The sequence below is a fragment of the Tursiops truncatus genome, chromosome X (assembly GCF_011762595.2).
Source record: "Tursiops truncatus isolate mTurTru1 chromosome X, mTurTru1.mat.Y, whole genome shotgun sequence".
NCBI classification, from domain to species: Eukaryota; Metazoa; Chordata; class Mammalia; order Artiodactyla; family Delphinidae; genus Tursiops; species Tursiops truncatus.
In genome coordinates, this window is record NC_047055.1 from 15986943 (window position 1) to 16010677 (window position 23735).

At 39.0% G+C, this 23735-nt stretch overlaps 1 protein-coding gene across 2 annotated transcripts in view; it reads right to left on the reverse strand.

The window, feature by feature from the left end:
• Window positions 1–18412, reverse strand: part of HPRT1 (hypoxanthine phosphoribosyltransferase 1) — a 32145-nt gene extending 13733 nt beyond the window's left edge. Inside the window, exons 1-3 of one of the 2 annotated variants that reach the window (XR_004524456.2) lie at window positions 18220–18412; window positions 8823–8929; window positions 7226–7409 (exon numbers count right to left, since the gene is read on the reverse strand). Coding sequence is in view for 1 of the 2 variants with exons in the window: in XM_019919065.3 (XP_019774624.1) it covers window positions 7226–7409; window positions 8823–8929; window positions 18220–18246 (318 nt within the window). In the remaining variant the exon portion in view is untranslated. The remainder of the gene's footprint in view (window positions 1–7225; window positions 7410–8822; window positions 8930–18219) is intronic. The other variant, XM_019919065.3, reaches the window with a different exon arrangement.
• Between the last annotated feature and the right edge of the window lie 5323 nt (window positions 18413–23735).

Consider the following 23735-nt stretch of genomic DNA (forward strand, 5'->3'; position numbering starts at 1 on the left):
GCGAGAATTACCAAAATGTGACACAGAGACATAAAGAGAGCAAGTGCTGCTGGAAAAATGGCATCAATAGACTTGCTTGACCCAAAACTGCCACAAACCTTCAATTTATAAAAAATGCAGTATCTGCAAAGCACAATAAAGGGAAGTGCAATAGGGACTCCCCTGGTGGTCCAGTGGTTAAGAATCCATCTTGCCATGCAGAGGACACCTAGTTCGATCCCTGGTTGGGGAGCTAAGTTCCCACATGCCGCAGGGCAACTAAGCCCGTGTGCCACAACTACAGAGCCCATGCAGTGTGAAAGATCCTGCATGCCACAACTAAGACCTGACACAGCCAAAAAATAAATATTAAAAAAAATTACTTAAAAAAACGTGAAGCGCAATAAAACGTGGTGCGCCTGTACTTCTAATTTTGTCATACACTTCTATATATGTGTCCGTATTTTATGGAGTGTTATTTTTGAAAATCACAAATGGGCCAACAGTATACAGTGTTGCAAACTAAACGTAAGATACGTAAGTATGACTACCAGTATCAAAAAACTCTTGCATATTACTTCTCATCTTAAGGAAATTTCGGACACCTCTTATTCTAACTAACTTAAAACCTAGAGTTTCAAAGACAGAGAATTAATAGCAAAAAAAACCCAAAAAGAAACAACTGTATGAAACCTGAAGCTTTCAATGAGAGCGAATCACAGTAGTAAACGATTTACACAGTAAATCAAGTTAAATAGCGACATCTTCTGTATAAATTTGGTATTACAGTCGACTTCAATTGACCCTTTTTTACAGAGAAAAGGAGTAAAGATCTGAGAACTGAAAAGTATGGAAAAAACCCTGTGATCCAAAGGCGATGGTGATAGGGTAAGAGACAAGAGAACTCCAAGCACGCAAGACACTGCTGCTGCACTAGATCTAAAACTCCATATTTCCGTTCGCCCCAAGGGTTTTAGCTTCGAGGTTCCTTTTTCTGGAAACACAGCCACCTTTTAAATGAAGGGTAATACAGAAGATTCAGTTAAGAAAAATGTTACAGTCCACTGTGCTAGAATACAGGTATAAGTGCCCAAATTGCATACAAATGGCACCCATGAATCAATTACCCCACCAGAGGATTTTCCCTTGCTCCCTCCCTTCCTGTCTATGACAAGCTTCCCACTGTATCCCTGCTGCATTTCATTACTGAGTGACTCTTATGTGCTTCATCTTTAGGGAGATGATGGGACTGGCATGGGAGAGCCCGATATGTCCTTAACTCAGAATGTCACTGTCAACTACATAAAATCCCCAGAGAAGCTCTTTGGGTCTACCAAATACATACCCTCCGTGTCTGTGTTTCCATTTTATCTACCTTTTCTCGAGTCTACGTAAAAAAGAGAGAAAGGAAATAGGAAGGAACTTTCTTATTTGTCTATCCCTAAAAATTTTGCAAACCTCCAGGTAGCAACAGGAACTGAAGCTTGGTATAGGAAAAGAGGAGAGAAAGCTGTGTGAAAACACGTTAATGAGTGGGCTGCAAAAGAACGGCTTGGAACAAACAGGTTGAGACCATAAGAAGAGAATGCAGAGAGGTTAATCACCAAAACTGGGCTCCCAAGAGGGTGAGACTAGGAGTATTACTGACGTAGGAAGTCCAGCCTTAGCACTTAGTGGCTTAGCGATATGTGCCTTCCTTTTTGCAGTGAACTTCAGATCATTCTTTAGGACCCTAGAATGGAGTTATGGGGAAACAACTGTTCCTTCTACATCCAGCTAGGTCCCAAGTCCACCACACTCAATCATATTTTCTCTTCACGTCATAATTTCAACCATCCTCTGTGTCCTTTAACTGGTCTCCTGTACCCTGATCAAATATCAACAAAAGTGAGAATATTAGAATCATGAACTTTTAGAGGTAGACTGCACCTCAGATGAAAAACGGCAGATATCCAATTTTCTAAAAATATATGCAGAAAATAGTAAGTCTGGAAGGATATATGCCCAGGTAATAAGTCAATTTATTTACCTGTTATTTTAAACTTAAAATGTTGCTTTAAAGGAAAAAGAAGCTATTATCAGTTTTAAAAATGATGCTGATGAAGCAGGGCCCTTATAGATCATCTAATCCTGCACTATCCAATATAATAACCACTAACCACATTATTTAAAATTAAATAAGACTAAAAATTCAGGGACTTCCCTGGGGGTCCAGTGGTTACGAATCCGCTTCCACTGCAGAGGGCACGGGTTCAAGCCCTGGTCAGGAAACTAAGATTCAACATGCCGCGCAGTGTGGCCCCCCAAAAAAAACCAGAGCCTCTGTTGCATGAGATATATTTCACAGCCTCACAGTCACATGTGGCTAGTGGCTCCGTACTAGACAACACAGACACAGAACATTTCCATCATCACAGAAAGTTCTGTTGGTCAGCATTGCTCTACACACATCAAAGATATCATTTAGTACAACAGGGTACCAGAAAAGATTGAAGTGTTAGTGCTGATATTTAATATCTAGTATTTTCAAGTACACTGTTTTCAAACCTTCAGAAGTTATTGCAACCTGTCTTCTTGTTTTTCATTCCATGTCTGGTTTGGGACTAGGATCTGATAAACATGTTCTATAGAACCACTCTTCATGGCCTAAAAGATAGTACCTTGCATACAACAGGTGGTAATATGTTTGCTGAGTGAATTAATCAATTTCCTTAATTTTAAAAAATTTGTTTATTTATTTATTTATTTATGGCTGTGTTGGGTCTTCGTTGCTGTGCGCGGGCTTTCTCTAGTTGTGGTGAGCAGGGGCTACTCTTCGTTGTGGTGCACGGGCCTCTCATTGTGTGGCTTCTCTTGTTGCAGAGCACGGGCTCTAGGCACACGGGCTTCAGTAGTTGTGGCACGCAGGCTTAGTAGTTGTGGCTCGCGGGCTCTAGAGCACAGGCTCGGTAGTTGTGGCCCATGGGCTTAGTTGCTCCACGGCATGTGGGATCTTTCCAGACCAGGGCTCGAACCCATGTCTCCTGCATTGGCAGGTGGATCCTTAACCACTGCGCCACCAGGAAACTCCCTCCTTAATTTTTTTTAAAAATAGAAGTTGTGGTTTCATGGGGCCAAACCTGACCAGTACCTTCATGTTCTACTAATCAGGGTGCTTACATAAAACCTAAGTTGTCCGACAAGGACTACATCACAGTGAAAATCCACAGGCAAGAGTTAGAAAGTATACTTTTGACTCTAGTTCTGTTAGTGTTTCCTTATACCATGGACAGTACACATCCCCATTCCTGCCAATTTAAACTGAACAAATTCTTTTCTCCATCCACGTCTATGGTCTTAGTTCAATAAGCAGGAGAAAGGCATAAATCACTTCACTTTCTTTATATAAATAGATAGATTTACAGAAGATAAGCTTTAGACTATCTAGTGTCAACATCAAAGTGGTACGTTTACATTTAACTTCAACTGTTCTGGAGAAAAAAGCATACCTTAAAGCCATTAACTAAATACATACAGAGAAAAGTGTCAGACCAAAAGCTACTGACCTCTTCTTAGACGAGACACTTTAAGAAACTACTCCAATATTTTCTGCATTTTTCTTCAACAAGCTCACTCAAAAAGTCAGTTTCTTACAAATAACAAATTGCTATAAAGTAATTTGTACCTTTGACATACTAAACAGATAGCCTAATCAAGCTACTAATCAAGTGACTTCCAAGATTAAGACTGAAACTTATAGCTTTCTGAACCTTGACCCTAACTGAGGAAAAATCCCATAACTGGCAAAATGAATTGTTTGCATGCAAAACTTCTGAAGAAATAATAGGAAGCCCATATTAGAGGATCCAAGTCAGTTAAAAGTTTTCCCAAATAAGACTCTCAGTTCTGCACAGAATTAAAGGCCTGTGTTCAAATTGAAGACCTGTATGATCCTGGGCAAGTCACTTAATCCCTCTGCCCCTCATTGTTCTCAAATGTACATGGAGATAATAATTCATAACTCAAAAGTTTTCTGCAAGATTTAAAATCCTAAGAAGAGGGACTTGCCTGGTGGTGCAGTGGTTAAGACTCTACACTCCCAATGCAGGGGGCCTGGGTTCGATCCCTGGACCAGGAACTAGATCCCACATGCATGCTGCAACTAAGGAGCCCGCCTGCTGCAACTAAAACCCGACACAACCAAATAAATAAATAAATAAATATTTTTAAAATAATAATAATGAAAAATAAATAAAATAAAATTCTAAGAAGAATTTCATTTTAACGTAAGCCATTTAGTCTGGACACACCATAAATCAGGTTAATTTCTCCTTTGCTTAGGGCCCACAAAAAATATTCCCACAAAAAATTTACTTGTTGGACAACTTTCCCTCTCGAGACTTCCTCATTTTTTTTTTAAATTAAACTATTTTAGTAAAAAAAAAAATTCACTGCAAAATTGAACTCACAACAGAGAAAATACATTTGCACACTTATCAACTGTGTCTTTTTTTAATATCACAGAGCCTTAGGGATAGAAAAGTCATTGAATATATAGTACTACATTTTATTGTTCTAAGATGTACATTCACATTTTAATACCCCTGAAACTGACATATTACAATCAACAGCAACTTACAACAATAACTGACAGCGTCTTCTTTCTTAGCAGTACAAAAAATAGTGGTAAATCTTAAAATCAGTGCTAAGATTTAATGAAACATGGTATTTGGAATCCCCAGGCAATCTGTCAACTAGGCACTAAGCAAATAAAATTCTGCCTAGCTACTCTAAGTATGTAAACTATAATGTGAGTGTATATACACAGAGAGAAAATTCTTCAAAATATTAGAAATAAAAGTGGTAGTGGAATTTAGGGTGACTTAATTCCTTTATAACTTTCCATGGTTGTATGTTCTTTATAATAAACATGTATTTTTTAATCGGAAAAATACAATTTTCATTCTGAAGAAAAACTAGATGGGGTGTGTTAATATTATTATGGCTCTTTATATATTCTGGGAACATTTAATAGTTCATGGAGCATTTCTTTAGGATAAGTACAGAACAGTTAATGTTTAATTCACTGTTTCAAACTGGTCAAGATCAACATGTAAAACTGCATTAACATCAATGTTACTGATGCTGCAATTTTAAATTCCCATTTTATGATTATATCAAATTAAATTGCCTGTTTTTTTATAGGCACATGTGAATATCTTCCACAACAAGCTGATGAATTATTAAATAGGGTAGAAATGTTACTTCAAATCAACAGAAAGTATATGGTTTTCCTAATTTCTATTGGTTAGTAGTAAATCTACACAGAATTTCACATAAAACAGAACAGATACTTTTTTCTCTATGTGAAAATTTACCTAAATGTTTGCTTTAATCATGTTGAATGTTCCAACGCTTTTTATCAGTTGAGGAGTTCAGCTTAACAATCCTCTAACATCTGAAACTAATAGGAAAAAAACTAGGACTTCCCTGGTGGTCCACTGATTAAGACTCCAAGCTTCCACTGCAGGGGGCACAGGTTCGATCCCTGGTTGGGGAACTAAGATCCTGCATGCCACGCAGCGTGGCCAAAAACAAACAAACAAAAAAATAAAAATAAAAAACAACAAACAGGAAAAAAACTAAAAGTAGAAAATGGAATTAAAATGTCAAAGTGTTTCTACCGCTTCAAAATTGCTCTATAACTATAAAATACTCTTAAAAATATTAAACTCCTCTCAGTTTTTTAATGAGCTTTCTTTTCACAGAAAGAACATTCTGCACAAGTCCCCAGAGCAATGAAGTATAAGTCATAAAGTAACAAAATTGATTTTTATGTGCACATGTGGGGGGCGGGGGGGCGGTGCTTAAGAAGACCAAACAGAGAAATCAAGCCCTGGACTGTAAGCCCATGTTTTGCCTCTAAGCAACAACATATTAAAGCCTGGGCAGCTATACTGCCTAGAATTAAATCTTAGTGTAAATCAGCAAAATAAATAACTTCTGTTGAGTAAAAATCCAAATTTTGTATTTAAGCAAGTCTTTAATTCAAGTGAGACTCTGACACGTTAAAAGGAGCTTATGAGTATGAAGTAATGTCATGATATATGAGCACAAAGGGTTTTAACAGGATAGGGAAAATGTCTATGATAATGCTTAAATGGCTGTCCAATCACCCACAGGACTGATGAAAATGGAGAAAAGGTCAAAGACTTGGGTCAAATAGATGATTAACGAAGAGAATGGAGGCTGAAAGTTAAATGTAGATAAGTGGTCTTATGCTCAATGAAAATGTAAACATAAGCCAAGTTTCTACAAAGATGCACTACAATACTGACTCATGAAAGAGCAAAGATCAGACATTTATTCTAATCCTTGAAGAAGCTAGGAAAAATCCTATTTTTAAGGAAAGGAGTAACTCTCAGGAACTACAATGACAACATACAACCAGAAAAAAAGCAACAGTATGAAGTAATAAAAATCAAACATTCACACGATCAAAGAAATTGTGGATGATGAAATTCACGAGTAAAGATGACTTGGATTTTGATTCACCACAAAGTGTCAATATTCTGAAGCATTTGAGATTGTGTGACACAGACAAAGCGACTGTGACTCAAAAGTGGTCTTTTCAATGTGCTAATGCTCTCGCTCCATACGCACTTTCTAAGAGACAACTGTTGACCCACCTTATTACTCACACCTAACTCCAAATACGACTCCCCCTCAAGTCAATCTAGCTCCAGAGAGGACATCTGCCACCAGTAAGTACAGTCAAAAGAGTATATCCCCCAGGTCCCAAGAGCAATTCCGAAAACGGGTTTTTCAAAATCCAAAACAAAACAAAACAAAAGTAAACCAAAGAACCTTTAAAATAAGTATAGGCGACTAGTTTGAAAAAGACAATATTTACTTGGATATACAGTACTAGGGAATATATTAGAAAATCTCACTCTAACCAAGTAAAATGAACATGTAAGTATAGTTTGCAGAGCTTCAAAAACATACAGGAAAACCTACAGTTGCCATGGGTTTTTTTGTTTTGTTTTGTTTTTATTTCAGCAAAACATAGTCCTTCACATCAAATTAATGTTAATTTGAATTCATATGGTTTTGTTTTTATCTATTATGTAGATCAATTTTGGTTCTTTAGTTGTATAAGTTATAAGCTAATGGAATTTATATATAACCAGCTAAAGCTCATACATATAGGATACATATAATAAAAATGCCACGTTTATTTTAAACATGTATTAAATATACTTACACAGTAGCTCTTCAGTCTGATAAAATCTACAGTCATAGGTATAGATCTATCACTATTTCTGTTCAGTGCTTTGATGTAATCCAGCAGGTCAGCAAAGAATTTATAGCCCCCCTTGAGCACACAGAGGGCCACGATGTGATGGCCTCCCATCTCCTTCATCACATCTCGAGCCAGCCGTTCAGTCCTACAGAAATAAAATCAAGAATTTAATAGAAATTAAATTATATTATAAAAGGAACATTTAAACTTTACAACAAACATCCCTTAAAGATTAAACTTCGAATTCCCTGGCAGTCCAGTCGTTAGGACTCGGCACTTTCAGTGCCGTGGCCCTAGGTTCGATCCCTGGTCTGGGAAACTCAGATCCCGAAAGCTGCGAGGCTCAGCCAAGCATTAAAAAAAAAAAAAAGAAAAAAGATTAAACTTCAACAAAACACATCCTTTGCCCCCATGAAGTATAATATCCTTGCTCATAAAGTGAAGATAAAAATTTCAAAAACCTTCCAAATCCAAGTGTACTGTTACATCTATCATAAATTTTAAAAACGCAAATTAAAATAAGATACAATTTTCACCTATCAAACCAGCAAATTCCAATAATACAATATTAGAAGAGATTGTAAGGAAAGAGCACTCTCATATACCATTGGGAGTATAAATTAATATAAACTTTTTGGAGGATAATTTGGCAGTATCAAAACATTCAATAAACACCTTCCCCTTGTCACAAAATTTCCCCGTGGATAAATTTGAGCAACTGCCCAAACATCTATAAAACGATGTTCCCTTCTAGTATGATCTGCAAAAGCAAAATAATGGAGACATCTTGCACCTAATCAATAAGGAACTGGTTATATCAATTATGGTACAGCCAGAAAATGGAATGCCATGCAACCTTTAAAATATATGAGATAGTTCTGGATGTATTAATATGAAAAAATGCCCAATAAATTTTAGACCTATATGATAGTAATACCCATGTGTTAAAATATATAGTATATGTACATGGCCAATGTATAGGGAGGAAATGTGTACAGCAGGCTGAGAGAACTTCACTCTTCTTGTTTAAGCCTCTATAGTTAGAATATTTTAGAATTCTAGAATATAGCTATATTAGAATAGAGTTATAATATTGATATTATAATTTTAAAATAAAAAACAACAGCCAGACACACAAGGCAAGCATTTAAATAACAAGTAAAGTTTTTCACTGCAATTCATTTAACAGGAAATTTTCAAGCTAGACGTGCATAATCATCAAAATCTGACCTTGTCTTCCCGTGATTCAGCCCCAGTCCATTACCCTGTTCAGGGTTGAGAAATCAGACTTTGTGCCTAGAGTTCATTCTTCCAATCTCCCTTCAATATTTACTTTATTCTACTCCCTACAGATTCCCAGTATACTATGACTTATACTGGGTAATTAGTAAGCTCTCCCTTCCTCCCTTTTTTGTCAAGAGGGCTTTTAAAACAGAAAGCATCTATTATGTGACAAGCTGGTCTAGTTCATGTTCAAACATCAACTACTTAAAACAGTTGCTGACACTTGAAATTAATATAAGAAAAAAACAAAATTTCAATTTAAGATCGTACTAACCTGTCCATAATTAGTCCATGAGGAATAAACACCTTTTCCAAATCCTCAGCATAATGATTAGGTATACAAAATAAATCTAGGTCATAACCTGGTTCATCATCACTAATCTGAAAGAGAAATATGGCTGTTTTCAGTGAGAGCATTTCATGATACAAACACTTGATTGGATTTAGACGTTTAGAACCCTTAGCCTATCACAGAAATTTAGGTATGATATCAAGAACTTTCTGTAATTTCGTAGGTATGATAATGAATTACAGTTATATAAGAAATCAACCACATGTTTTAGAGATGAATAGTTAAGATTACAGAAGTAAAATGACATGAAATTTTCTTTAGTTCAGCAGAGTAAAAGAAAAACTTTAAAGAGCTAAGACAAATGTGGCAAAATCTTGACAATATTATAAACGCGTGATGAGTATATGGGGATCCATTATATTATTCTCCCGACTTTTGCAAATGTTTGAAAATTTAGTAAAAAATGCTTAATACAGTATAGTCTAGCAAGTTAAAATATTACAGTGAGCAAGAAAAACTGCTGTTCCCCACCTCAAACCCAAAGTGTCTCTCTCATCTCACAGTAGGAAAAAAAAATCACCAAAAAAGCTAAGTGATTCCTTAAAAATCCAAACTTCTAGAAGTCTGAGATTGTTATAATCAACTCATGAGGTGCCTTCATAATAGATACTCTAAGATTGTTTGAGTAGGACCACATATTGGTCGTCTTGATATGTCCAGTCCTTATAATGCAAAATGTTTAATAACACTGATGATGAGGGACCTGTGGTGGTAAAATGTACTATGATTACAGTTTTATAATTATATAATGGGCCTATAAACACAGAAAAATATAACAAAATCATAAAAAACTTTTGTCTTGCAGAGGGGAGTTACAGCGATTTTATTTAACTCTTTATACTATATATCCCAAATTTTCTTCAGTGAGTACATATTGCTTTTTAAAAATATCAAGTCTTTCTTATAAATTATTTGTGGTAGTATGTGTTTTTATATACATATGTGAAAAGTATGGGGAAATTTTATGATATATTAAAACCAAATCTACCAACAAAAAAATTTTAATACAAAAAGTTAAAAAAAGAGGAGAGAGAGGGAGAGAGGAAGAAAGAAAGGGTGGGTATGGAAGAATATACCAAACAATAGTCAACTGTAAGAAGTGGGGACCTGCCACTTTCTACACTTTGACTTCTTTTTTTTTCCCCACTGCCAATTTCACTTTTTAAAAAAATTATAGTTGATTTATAATTCCCACTCAGCATTATATTTAAAGCTTATTCAAAGACACAAACCACAATTATAATACTGTCTCACATGACATTCAAGACTAAGTATCTTCCAAATCACATTCAAGAAGCTGATGACATGAACTCTGGCAGTTTGCAAGAAATACTGGTCAAACCATAATTAAATCTCACTGCATCAGTTAATATCTATTGAGTACCTCCTCCTTCAGTCAGCACTGTATTAGGTGCTTAAGGACAAGTAGCTTGGTTTTCAATAAATTTCTAAAATATATACTTAAGATACATTTATTATTCACAGAATTGATAATTATATTCTAAGAAATTTGAGGTTCACATCATCTCTCTTTCAGTCCCAAGAGCTCTGAGTTTTCCAGACTTCGGTGGAATTTCAAGTACCGTCATGTCAGACTGGTAGTAGCTGTGCACCGCTTCTGCTTGGAGCACGTGGCCAGGAGCCTGGCAGTGACTCAGGCAGGTGGACTGGGACATGCCCACAGGTAAGCTCCAGCAGCACATAGTGCACAGGCACTCGCTCGGCACGAGGTGTGAAGTCAATATTGATTTGTTTTTTTAAAAACGTATTACTTTCATATGCAGGAAAAAAATCCTATTTTGAGGGGCAAAAGATTATGCCAGGTCCTCTAAGGTGAAGTACTAATGTATCTGCTAAACATTGTCATCAGGCTTATTTCAGAAGACATTTACTATAAAAAGAATGGGAGTATGGAGGTTCCTTAAAAAAACTAAACTAGAGCTATCATACAACCCAGCAATCCCACTACTGGGCATATACCCTGAGAAAACCATAATTCAAAAAGAGTCATGTACCACAATGTTCACTGCAGCTCTATTTACAATAGCCAGGACATGGAAGCAACTTAAGTGTGCATCGACAGATGAATGGATAAAGAAGATGTGGCACATATATACAATGGAATATTACTCAGCCATAAAAGAAATGAAATTGAGTTATTTGTAGTGAGGTGGATGGACCTAGAGACTGTCATACAGAGTAAAGTAAGTCAGAAAGAGAAAGACAAATACCGTATACTAACACATATATATGGAATCTAAAAAAAAAAAATGGTTCTGAACCTAAGGGCAGGACAGGAATAAAGACACAAATGTAGAGAATGGACTTGAGGACACGGGTGGGGGAAGGGTAAGCTGGGACGAAGTGAGAGAGTGGCATGGACATATCTACACTACAAAATGTAAAATAGATAGCTAGTGGGAAGCAGCCGCATAGCACAGGGAGATCAGCTCGGTACTTTGCGACCACCTAGAGGGGTGGGATGGGGGGGTGGGAGGGAGGCGCAAGAGGGAGGAGATATGGGGATATATGTATACGTATAGCTGATTCACTTTGTTATAAAGCAGAAACTAACACACTACTGTAAAGCAATTATACTCCAATAAAGATGTTAAAAAAAAAGAATGGGACTAGGACATTTGTGTCATCTACAAGAGTATTTCAAGCAAGCATTACTTTTATAATGCTTCATAACAAGCAAGCATTACTTTTCTAAATTTTATAAACTGAAATTTAGTTAAAAGTTCTGGGAAAAGAAGAGCTAGACCTTGCTAGATGCTACAAGAGGACAAACATTGATATCAGGCTCATCAGAACAGATCTGCTATTACCTGACAAGAATGAAAACGTACCATTTCATAGTGCTTTTAAAGTCAAGATCCGGAGCACCAAAATGGCTTCCCTGAGACTTACTCACCCCTTCCTCCCAGTTACTCACTGCTTCTGCCATAAGCATAAACCAGGACCCACCCAGGACTCTTTGAAACATGCAACACTTATAAAGCCTACTGGTTCTGTGAAAATGGCTCAGTGCCTGGCTATGGGTTTTGCAGGCAGCCTAAGAACTTCAAGAGTCTTGTTTGTCTCAATCAAAGCCAATGTGAATTCTGCCCAGAGTTCATCCCAAACATGCAGTTTAACACAGACAGACCAGCACAGATGTACCCCCCCCCCAAATAGGAATTCTCTCTCTGTCAACACGCCAAATTAATTTCCAATTCAGGGACTTCCCTGGCGGTCCAGTGGTTAGGACTCTGCGCTTTCACTGCTGAGGGCCCCGGTTGGGGAACTAAGATTCCACAAGCTGTGTAGCGTGGCAAAAAAATGTTTTTTAATTAAAAAAATTCTTTTTTCCAATTCAAAAGGTTTTATTTTCAATCAATACTATTAGATTTACATATCACATTCCGTGTAAAAGGGTTGATATGTTATTTCAAGATTAAAAAAACATGTCAATATAACTCTTCCCAAAAGGCAAAAATAAGAATTCATAAAACCTGTATCACTTGAGGTACTTTAGGCATAAGTTCACAACTTTGTTATAATTCACTATAAATACATGGGGTGTATTTATGGGGGTCCTAATTTAAGAAACATATGATTTGGCCATGCATAGATAATTGTCAGAACTGGGCAAGGACTACATGAGGGTTCATTATACTAATATGTGTACCTGTGTATGTTTCAAATAAAGTTAAACAGGAAGCAATTTATTTAAATGATAACAAGGCACCAACATCACTTTTTCTCAATTTTACATTAATGAAAAATCCAAGTTTTAAAAATTCATATTTAATGTTCAAATATGTATTAGAATAGTAATTGTTAAATGGTGAGGACCTTATTCAGGACCTGTAATTCTTATCACCAACACTCACTCAAATATTTATTGAGTACCTACTATGTTGTACATACTAGAGAGGATTAGATAAATTTGACACAACTACCCTCAAAGAGCTTACAGTGTAGTAGAAGATATGACATATACATGAAAAACCATAAGACAGTGTGAAACTATTTTAAAAATACAGAAAAAGTATTATGGGAGTTTAGGAGGGTACTCAAACTCTCAGAAGCCTTGCTTGCACCTAGACCACTGACAATAAGAAATAACAGAAGATATAATTCAATAGACAGGAATTTGTTTTAATCATCCCAAGCACCAAAGCTTCATATTAAACAGGGCTAATAATCTCAATCTCTAGAAGAGCTAGAGAGAAATATACTTGGTGGCCTTTAATCTTATCAGCCCTTATTTGTTCCATCTGATATTGGTTAATATCTGGTATTAATTAACCCCATCTAACATGGATTAGTTAACAATCCAGTGGGTACTCTGATAGGAAGGGATTGCAATATGTTTAATTATATAAAAATGCATCCAGCACCCACCTTGATTAAGGTACTATGCAATAGATTTTGTAGGGGGATACAAAGATGATTATAAATTTAGAGCCTTCAAAGAGCATATAATCTAATGGAAAAGACATATACACATATAACTAACTATACAGCACATTAAAGCTTATAATCTGTACCAAATCTAACTTCAGAAGCCCACAAACGTGTGATTATCAAAAGCGGTTATACACACTAAAGATAAACATGGAACCCAAGGTCAGCCAGCACCAATGACTCCCTCCTAAAGCAATATCAAGCTTAAAGTAGTCAATATATTCTGTTGCCTAGGATATAAACTGAGTAAATTAGACTGGTATGTCTCTGATACTGAATTAGCACAGCCTTCTAAATCAACTAGGCAATAGCAATGCCCAACTTTGTATATGAGTATAAATCACATCTGTTTTATTATTTGTGACTTGGTGTTGCGTGTCTAAGCACGTGGTTATTACCAACACCTTCTAAAAGAACTGCATTAGTCTGCCACAACAAAATACTGTAGACCGGGTGGCTTAAACAACAGTAATTTATTCCCCACAGTTCTTTAGGCTGGGAAGTCCAAGACCAAGGGGCCAGCAAAGTAGGTTTCATTCTGACGTCTCTTCTCTTGGCTTGTAGGCAGCCATCTTCTCCTAGCTATCTGTGTGCTGAGCGCTGGGGCTGGAAACTCTCCGGTGTCTTTCTTAAAAGACCAGGGCCCCACCCTCATGACCGTACCTAATCCTAATTACCTTCCAAAGGCCCCATCTCCAAATACCATCACATTGGGGGTTAGAGCTTCAACATATGAACTTAACATAAAATGGCTAAAGATCGCAAAGAAGGTCCTGGATGGCTTTGGGGAGGGCCCAACCCCAAAATATTTGGGGGAGAGCCCTGGAGGGGCTGGAAGTGGTAAACAAATGAAATGTGGTTTCTCTGCAGATCCACCTTTCCTACTCTGATTTCCAGTTCAGCCAGAAATGGCCAAAGGATAGGTTATTAATAGCTCTCAGTTACTTACCATTTATCCAGACAGTTCAGAAATCTGACTGCATCTCCTCAGAGCTTTAAAACATAGCTCTCAAATTCTAGCCTATCTGTAATATACTTGTTAATGGTAAAATCTACAAGGCACTTTTATTAATATGAAAGATTATTGAAAATGTAACATTACTATCTTTTGTCTATTTGCTATCATAAATTACCAAAATAATTTTATTTTTCAGTAAAACTGAAGCCACAAATTCTTAATAATTATGTGTCACATCGATAATAATGGTTTCCATACATGAAAAATTTTGTGGTTTACACATGTCTAATTACAGAGATATACTATCTAAAATTACAGTAAGCATGGACATTAACTCGAGCTAAGACAACACATGCAACATCAATTCATCATCTGTGAGCAGGATTGCTTAAGCCTGTTTGTGGTCAAAAAATGACAGTGTTCCTGGGTCCAAACAAGACTAAATGGAAGTGAGGAAGCGAGTCTTTAAAAATATGAATTAAAAGATGTACAGTAATAGATAAAATACATTTTATTTTATTCCTAGTAACCAACAATAATTCCAAGCTTCTAGAATAGGCAGAAATGGCTAGGTGGCATATTTTTACCTTTTATATTCAGACACTTTAAAATTCTCAGAAAAACCCAAAGCAGATGTGTCATCCCCTTGGGATAATTTGTAATAACTCAGGATATCATAAGACCAAAATTATGAACTACTGATGCATTTATCCCTAAATGTGAAAAGAATTAAAAGGTTTACAAGAATCTAAGGGTTACAAGAATTAAAATCAGCATTCTATTCAACTCAGGGATAAATTATTACCTGCTTCTACGTAAGCGGGCCCATAACTACTATCTAATACTATCATCTTTCCTTTCCAGTGTGCACAGTGGAATAACAGGCATGTTAATTCTGGGCAAAACATAAATGTCTATCAATTATCAGAAGCACAGTGCTGAAGATAGTAGTTTCATAGCAATCTGAAGTGTTTGTTTGAATTCTTATTAGTAGCAAGTTATTCTAAATGTTTGTTAGTAATTTGGTAGCCACTGGTGGAAAATAACAATCCAGTCTCAATATTAACGATGGTGGTTGACACTTTTATAGCATATAAATCTTATCAATGCACACAATATACAATTACAGATAGGAAGAAGAGCACACTAGCACATCTTTATCATCTCTTCACAGGGGAAAAGAATGACATGGCCCAGTTACTGCCTAGTGAACTACAGAAACCTAAAAGAGAACTTCAAGACCCCTCTTCTCTGCTGATCTCGTTGGTCCTTTTGTCTTTTTCCTACCTCCTGCCTATGGACTTTCTGTGACACCTAGATACAAAAAATGGACAGAAAACAATTAAGATGAATCTACAGTATGCATGTCACGTTAATCAATTTGTAGAATGAAACCCCCAAACTCAACTGCTCCATTTTTTGGTGGTCACCAAGAATAATTTTGGTCTACATTGTCAGTCTAAACCCTGATAACAATGACAGGGTTGTGGACCAAAAAAATGCACTATTTTATCAATTCTGTGAAAATTATTAGCCGGGTAAGATTTAAGTCCAGTTAATAAGGGTTACATTTCTAGCACTACCATCCTGAAATTTAGAAGATATTTTATCCACATAATGTGTATCTGATGTTTCACAATAACTTGCAAACATTCAGAAGCTTGTTCTTTGTTCAAGTGTGTCCAAGTTTACCCTGGAAGTTTAGAGAGATAGTTACAAGTAGCATGGGTCATATCAGGCAGATCTGCAGGTCAATTTCATCTAAGTGATACTGGGCAAGTTATCAATAGCTCACCAATCTGTGCCTCCAAGGTCATACTAGTGTTTATCTCTCTCCCTCCTATTATGTATCTTTAGGGCAGTTATATTAGATAATGTTGCAAAATATTTACTTCAATGCCTAAAGCATAGTAAGTACTAAATAAATATCTACTACTGTCACTATGAACCTAAAAGTGGAGAGGTTAAGAGCAGACTCTGGGGCCAGATAGCTTAGATTCAAATCCTAGTATTGCTGGGTAATCTTGGGAAAGTTACTTAACCTCTCTGAGCCACATAAATTTTTTAAATAAATATCAAACCAGTTAATATGTGTAAAGGGCTTAGTAACCAGCATACAGTAAGCACTATTTAAGTGTCCGTCACTGCTAACATGAAGACAATTTCTGGGAAGGAAATTAAAAAAGGAACAGGAATTTGCAAACCGAAAACACAATCAATATCTTGATGCTCAAACAAAACTAACAGCCAGGTCTAGCAAAAATAATTCACTATATGCTGGTGCAGCCATTGGACCCCAAAGCTTAAAAGCATCTAACTTCCTCAGCAACTGAATAAAAACAGTTGAGTACCTACTATTAGCATAACATTTAAGTGTATGGGCCCTCCTTGAGAGAGACCTAGGTTTGAGTCTGAGCTCCTCTTAATAACTGTGTGACACTGGGTATGTTACGTTAAGAGGTTAAGTTACTTAACCTCTCACTGAGGCTTCAAGGATTCCTCATCTGTAAAACGATAATCATACTTTTGTTAGAGGGTTGTTTTGAGGACTAAACAGGACTATGTAGGTAAACACATCGATAGATATTATTACTATTCCCAGTCAGGAACCACGCAAAGGTTGTTCATTCACAAAGACCGGCTATCCTTTCAATAACACCATGAGGTAGTTAGCACCTCAGTTATACATAAGACACTTAAATCCAGAAAGGTAGTTACCCAAGGCTACACTGCTAGTAAATAACCCACGCAAGCAGGATCCCAGGCCAGACTCCATTAAGAGCACTACTCTTTACCTTAAGTCACAATGCCTAATATGAACTAGAACCCTTCCCTTTTTAGGGCTCAAGTGGTTAATTATTTAATGTATTCAGCCAACAGACCATCACTGAGAATTTCTTGCATGCCAGGCACTGTACTACGCGCTGGGGTTACAGCGGTGCTTCCTGCCCTTATAAAGTTTATGTTTTTGTGGGAGAGACAATCAACAGGTAATAAGGTAACTGCTAAAATAATAATAATAATAGTAATAATGCAGGCTAAGGCATTTAACTATTGAGAGAGGGTTGGCTATTTTAGCAAGCGTGATCAAAACGGGAGGGTAAGGGGAGGGAGCAGCTGGGCTTGTTCGAGAAACAAGGAAAAGAACCAATGAGGCTGGAGACAGGATACCAAAGACGGATTACGGTGCCAATGCCCTTGAAGGTAAGGACCAGATTCGCATTTTTTGTCCCCTGCAGCATCAAAGAGCATAGGATCCGGATTCAAGCAGATCTGATTACGAGGCCTGGCTACCTCTGGGCCGTGGGAAAGCTACCTAATATCGGCTAACTACTTTCTACGTGTGTAAAAAGGTAGGCATGGTTACCGCTGCCAAGGCTGCCGTGAGGATGCAATGAGGCAATGCGCATTCCCACAAATAATCATTACAATGTCTGCAAAACTAGATTAAAATACCAGTCCCCGCATGCCTCCCATGTGGTCGTTTCCGTGCTCCTGGTCCCTCTCATGGAGCTGCCCCGAGGACCTCACCCACACACCGCAAATCGACAGGGAAGAGCCCCTCCTAAGAAAGCTCCCACCCTCACCCCGCCAGATCATTCCCGAACTGGCCCACGGCCCCTCCCCATAGCACGCTCGCAAGCGGCACATGTCAACCAAAACGCCATTTCCACCCTCTCCTCCCACACGCAGCCCTCCTTCCCGGGGCTCTCCTGAGGCGGCCACCCCCACCTCACCGTTCCATCCCCCCAACCGCCCGGGTGTGACGCGCGGCCGAACCCAGGAGGCTGCGGCCGCCCCCGCCCCCCGGCCCCGGGCCACGCCGACCCGAGCCCGCACTGCGGCCCCGCGTCTCAGGGAACGGCCGCCGCCGCCGCCACGGGCCTGGCGGGCCAGGCTGCTCACCACGACGCTGGGGCTGCGGGTCGCCATAACGGAGCCGGCTGGTGCGCGGGCTGAGGGCAGTCTGAGGAGGAGGAAGCCGGTGGCGGGGCCGAGAAGAAGGCGGAGGCGCGGCAGGAGGCGGCGCCGCGCGGGAAAGCAGAGTAGTCCGCCCGAGCGCTCCTCGCCGCCGCCGCCGCCGCCGCCGCCGCTAAGAGCTGAGGCGCAGCAGGCCCCGCCCCCGCTCCGCCCCGAGGCCCCGCCCATAACGGCCGCGCGCTCCCCGCGCCCCTCCGTGGGAGCCTGCGGCTTTCCACGCTCCCGAGGTGGTCGTGGGAATTTTCTTCCCAAAGAAGCGGAGACTCCCGCGCAGCCTCTCTTCCTCTTTCCCTCAGTCTCCCATCCAGAAGGCTCCCAAATTCCCAGACCTGCCACCGCCCTCCTTTCTTCCCAGTGGCCCTAAACTGGGCGCCGGCTCTTCAGGTTCCTTGGACTGCATTGCGGCTTCCATTTTTCCTGACTCGTAGCCGGATTCTAACAAAAATCTTTAACTGGATATAAGAGTTGAGACCTAGAGCCCTAGAGTCAGCCCGATAAGGGTACAAATGTGAGGGGAACCCTTAACTGTTCTGTGACCTTGTGCGAATCAGGCTCACTGAGCCTCTCTTTTTCGTCTCAGTAAAATGGGGATATTATTAACAAGGATCGTTGAGGATTAAAGAAGATGATGTGTACGTATATGGTGTGTGCATATGTATATCTATCTATCTATCTATATATATATGGTACAGCACTTAGGACAGTGCACAATCAGTAAATGGGAACTATCACCTTTGCTGATCTATATTCTTTGCCACCACAATTCCCGATACGGAAATGGGTGAAAAAATCTTCCCCGACTCTCCAATAGGTCGAGTAAGCAAATAAGAGTTGTTCCATTCCTAACGTGCTCATCTGTGTAGCTCCAGCACCCACCCACCACAGTGCCCAGCACAAAGTTGGTGGCCTCCATTAAGGCCACTGAGGGAAATGTGATGGTAGGTGACTTGTGAAACGGGGTAAGTCATTGAAGTCGGAGCTTCAGTCTCTTTCTCTAAAAAATAGTGCTGCTATGAACTTTTTTGTTTTTTTACGTATCTTTTGGTGAACATGAGTGCATTTCCATTGGGTATATAGACTTTGAAGTTCGTATTAGCACATTTTTATTACTTATTCTTTTAACAATCATTGTTTCGCTGGGAAATTAATTCAGAGAACTTTCGGTTATACATTTGGCCCCTGACACAAATGGACTCAGCCACCCACACTGGTTTCTAAATTAGATACCAACACTTCAGAACCCTTCCAGCTTGCTTCTGGCTTGCAGTTTCTTTCTCCAGCCCCTATGGTACCACATACTCCTGTATTTTAACAGAGATTTGAAATAAATGGTGAAAGCCCAGTTGAATTTAAAGACAAAGAAACAGTCATTATTTCAACCCTGTCATTCTAGGTGACAACTTGGAGCTTTTACTTGTGTTTAAAATTTAAAACAGCAAACAAAGTGCAGTCTACAAGACGTAATCCTTTTGTTTGGTAAGTGAAAATCTGGTTAATGTATGAAATATTTTACTGAATTTGGACAATGTATTTAAAATTGAAATGTATTCTTTTAAATTTTTAATTGTTTCAAAACTAAAGATGAAATCAAGAAAATAATGGTTTTTACTATTACAGAAAATAATTTTGTCAGACAAAATAATTTTCTCGTATAATTTTGTCATTCTGGGTGTCAAATATGCTATGTATGCCACCGATCTTTACTAGAATATCTGCATGAAGGAAGAAATAAGGAAAGCATGGGTATAACCCAAGATTCCCCTGCCCCACTCCTGACTTTCCAGAACAGTTTTGTAATCCACTTATGTGGACATAATGAGGAATTATTTCTGTACCACAACCAATTCTGAGTATATTTCTGCTCCACACATTACCATGGTGCTGTGGTCCACCAAAACTTGTATTTCTATTAAAAAAAATTATCACTGCAACAATACTTATCCTAGGGCTTCCCTGGTGGTGCCGTGGTTAAGAATCCACCTGCCAATGCAGGGGACACAGGTTTGATCCCTGATCCGGGAAGATCCCACATGCCACAGAGCAGCTAAGCCCGTGCACCACAACTACTGAGCCTGCGCTCTAGAGCCCATGAGCCACAACTACTGAAGCCTGTGCACCTAGAGCCCGTGCTCCACAAGGAGAAGCCACTGCAATGAGAAGCCCGCACGCCGCAACAAAGAGTAGCCCCCACTCACTGCAACTAGAGAAGGCCCGTGTACAGCAGTGAAGACCCAATGCAGCCAAAAATAAAAATAAATAAATTTATTAAAAAATACTTATCCTAAATGTTGAATTTTCAAACTGAATTTACAATAGCTTTCTCAATGTCAGATGTTTCGCCTTCATCAGAATAAATTCCCATTAGCTTTACTTTGATTCCATGAATTGGATGACAAATTGAACCATTACTGGAATTAACCAATGTGATGGTTAATTTTTATGTTTCAACTTGGCTTGGCCATGGTGCCCAGATATTTGGTCAAACATTATTCTGGATGTTTCTGTGAAGGTGTTTTTTTGGATGAGATTAACATTTAAATCAGTGGACTCTGAGTAAAGCAGATTACGTTCCCTAATGTGGGTAGGCCTCATCCAATCATCTGAAGCCCTGAATAGAACAAAGGCTGACCTCCCCTGCAGGCAAGAAGGAATTCTGCCGCCTTTTTGGACTGGAACTGCACCTCTTCCCTGTGTCCAGCCTGTTGGTCTTCTCCATCAGATTTTGGACTCGCCAGGTCTCCACAACCGTGTGTGCCAATTCCTTAAAATCTCTCTCTCTCTCTCTCCCACACACACACACACACACACACACACATACCCTGTTAGTTCTGTTTCTCTGGAGAACCCTGACTAATATAATTGATTTTCAATTTGAATCATCTCACGATATCAATATAAAACTGACATCATTTAACTGTGAAGTTCTCCTGCAAATAGAGCTACTTATTAAAAGGTATTGTTTCACTTTTCATCATGTACAAGGAAACCTGAAATCAAAAATGAGTAAATGAATTTTGAAGAAGTTATTTGATCTAAAAAAAGTCATTCACGAGCAATATGAAGATACCCTCTCTGCAGCTGCATCTTGTTAAATCACCTTTGCTGCACGGCCTTCTTAAAATAACTACAAACCTTTGAGGTAGATGATGATGCTGTCTCTGTAGACATGTCTTCTGGTTTTCATGTAGTCAGTGATAATAACTATCAAAAATGTTTTGTTCATGTTACACATTCATGATCAATTTTCTGGAATAACAAATTTGGTATTTTTTTATCAGTTATGCACTTTAGTTTTTTGAACCCATGCTGAAAGGGTGGACTGCAAATTTAAAAAAAATAAGGGTTGTAGATTTGCAACATATAATAAATGACATAACCATTGTACCAAGAGCATTCAGATTACTCGCTGTATTACGTTCTATGGCAGGACATATTTCTGCCTCTATTTCCTGAATGTATTTTACATACACATAAATATGTAATTCCCTGTGTCCACTGGCCTACTGACTGGTGGCCTAGCAGCTTCTTGTAACTTGCAGGTTTTGGCACGGGCACACCCAGCTGGCACACCCAGTGTCCAGCAAGGGGCACAGTGGTGAATACTGCCCCCCCCAATCCCTACCCAGGACAAGAATGAGTCGGTTGTCTTTAACTCCTAGTGTCAGTGCACTTGCTTTGTTATCAGTGAACACCCAGCACACTGTCCTTGAGAGGGAGCTGTTAGTTACCTTGTATTTGGAAAAACTTAGGAAAAGGGAGAAGAGTTATCACTGGTTGTTGTTTAGGTTTAACTCTCTGTTAAAGTGAGAATTTGGTTCTCTGTACATGCATCTCACAAGCTAGTAGATGAGACCAAGGCAGAAGCTGGAATTAAAAAGTGGTGATGCAACAGACCCATCCTGGCTTATTTCAATTCAACTATTAATACACTTCGTGTGAAAATGAAAAATCTGGGACAAATGCTAAACTGGACAAGATGCCGGGATAACACATAAGCTGGGAATGTTTTGGGCAAACTGGAATGTATATACCTACAATGTATATACCTACAATGGTATAGGGCCAGCTGGGGGATGCTTTCCAATGCTGCTGATGGCAGCTCTTCAACTGAAGTCCTCCAATCTCTGAGAGTTTTCTCCCTCTCCAGTTCACTTTGGCCACCTGCCTAACGTTAAGCATGCTTCAGATCCACGGGAGACCTCCAATTCCACGGTCTATCACCCTGTTCTCGGCTTCCCTTACATCCCTGACTTCCCAGTTCAGTTTGCATCCCACATGAACCACTCTCTCACCACTGCCAGAAGTCCTTTGTGCCCTTCTAATTCTGCTCTGCCACAATGGCAAAGCCACATCCTGGATCAACCTACAGCCTGTTTTGTCTACCCGTTGGACTGTGGAGGGCTGTAGGAGAAAACCCCGCAACCATGCGGGTTGGTTCCTCTACAGATTCACGGTCTCAAACCTCAACTGGGCCCTAAACACCCCTCCACAATCCTTCACAAGTGCTTGGTCAGCTCCCTGCCTTGTTCCCCTCAGTAATGCTCTTAACATTCATCCCTATTCAACCCCATCAAATTCACTCTAGAATGAAGACTCAACCCATTAACTTATGAAGAGAGGGAAGGAATCAGGCCTGAATCACATCAGTTCCTTCCACCCGCATCTACACTGCTTCTTCCCCTTTATCCTCCAGGCCCAGAGGTGATGAGTCTCTCCATATTTGCTCTATCTACTTTCTCACTTCCCATCTCCCCTCAACAAACTTTCATTGTCTTCTGCATCCACCATTGGACTGAAACAGCTTTGACAAAGAACACCAGTGACTGCTATCTTGCCAAATCCGATGGACACTATCTTTGGCCTTGTATAACTGTCCTTCACATTGCATTTGATACTATTTATCACTTTGTTCTTGAATGTCTCTGCCATCTCTTTGGCTTCCGGAACACCACCTTCCTGATTCTCCTGCTGCCCTATTTCTTCTTGCTTTCTCTCTCAAAGTTTCCAATATACCCTTCCCCAGTGTTAACATCCAATACAACCACACCCAGTACAATGATCAAAATCAGGAAACTCACATTGCTACAACAGTGTTAACTAATCTAGAACCCTTATTTAAATTTCACCAATTGTCTCGTTACTGTCCCTTTCCTGGACCACGCTGAATCCAGGAATGCATGTTGCATATCCTTAAGTCTCCATCATTCTGGAACAGTTCCTCACTCTTTGTGATCTTGACTTTTTTTTTTAATTGGAGTATAGTTGCTTTACAATGTTGTGTTAGTTTCTACTGTACAGCAAAGTGAATCAACTATGCATACACATATATCCCCTCTTTTTTGGATTTCCTTCCCCTTTAGGTCACCGCAGACCATTGAGTAGAGTTCCCTGTGCTATACAGTAGATTCTCATTAGTTATCTATTTTATACATAGTATCAAT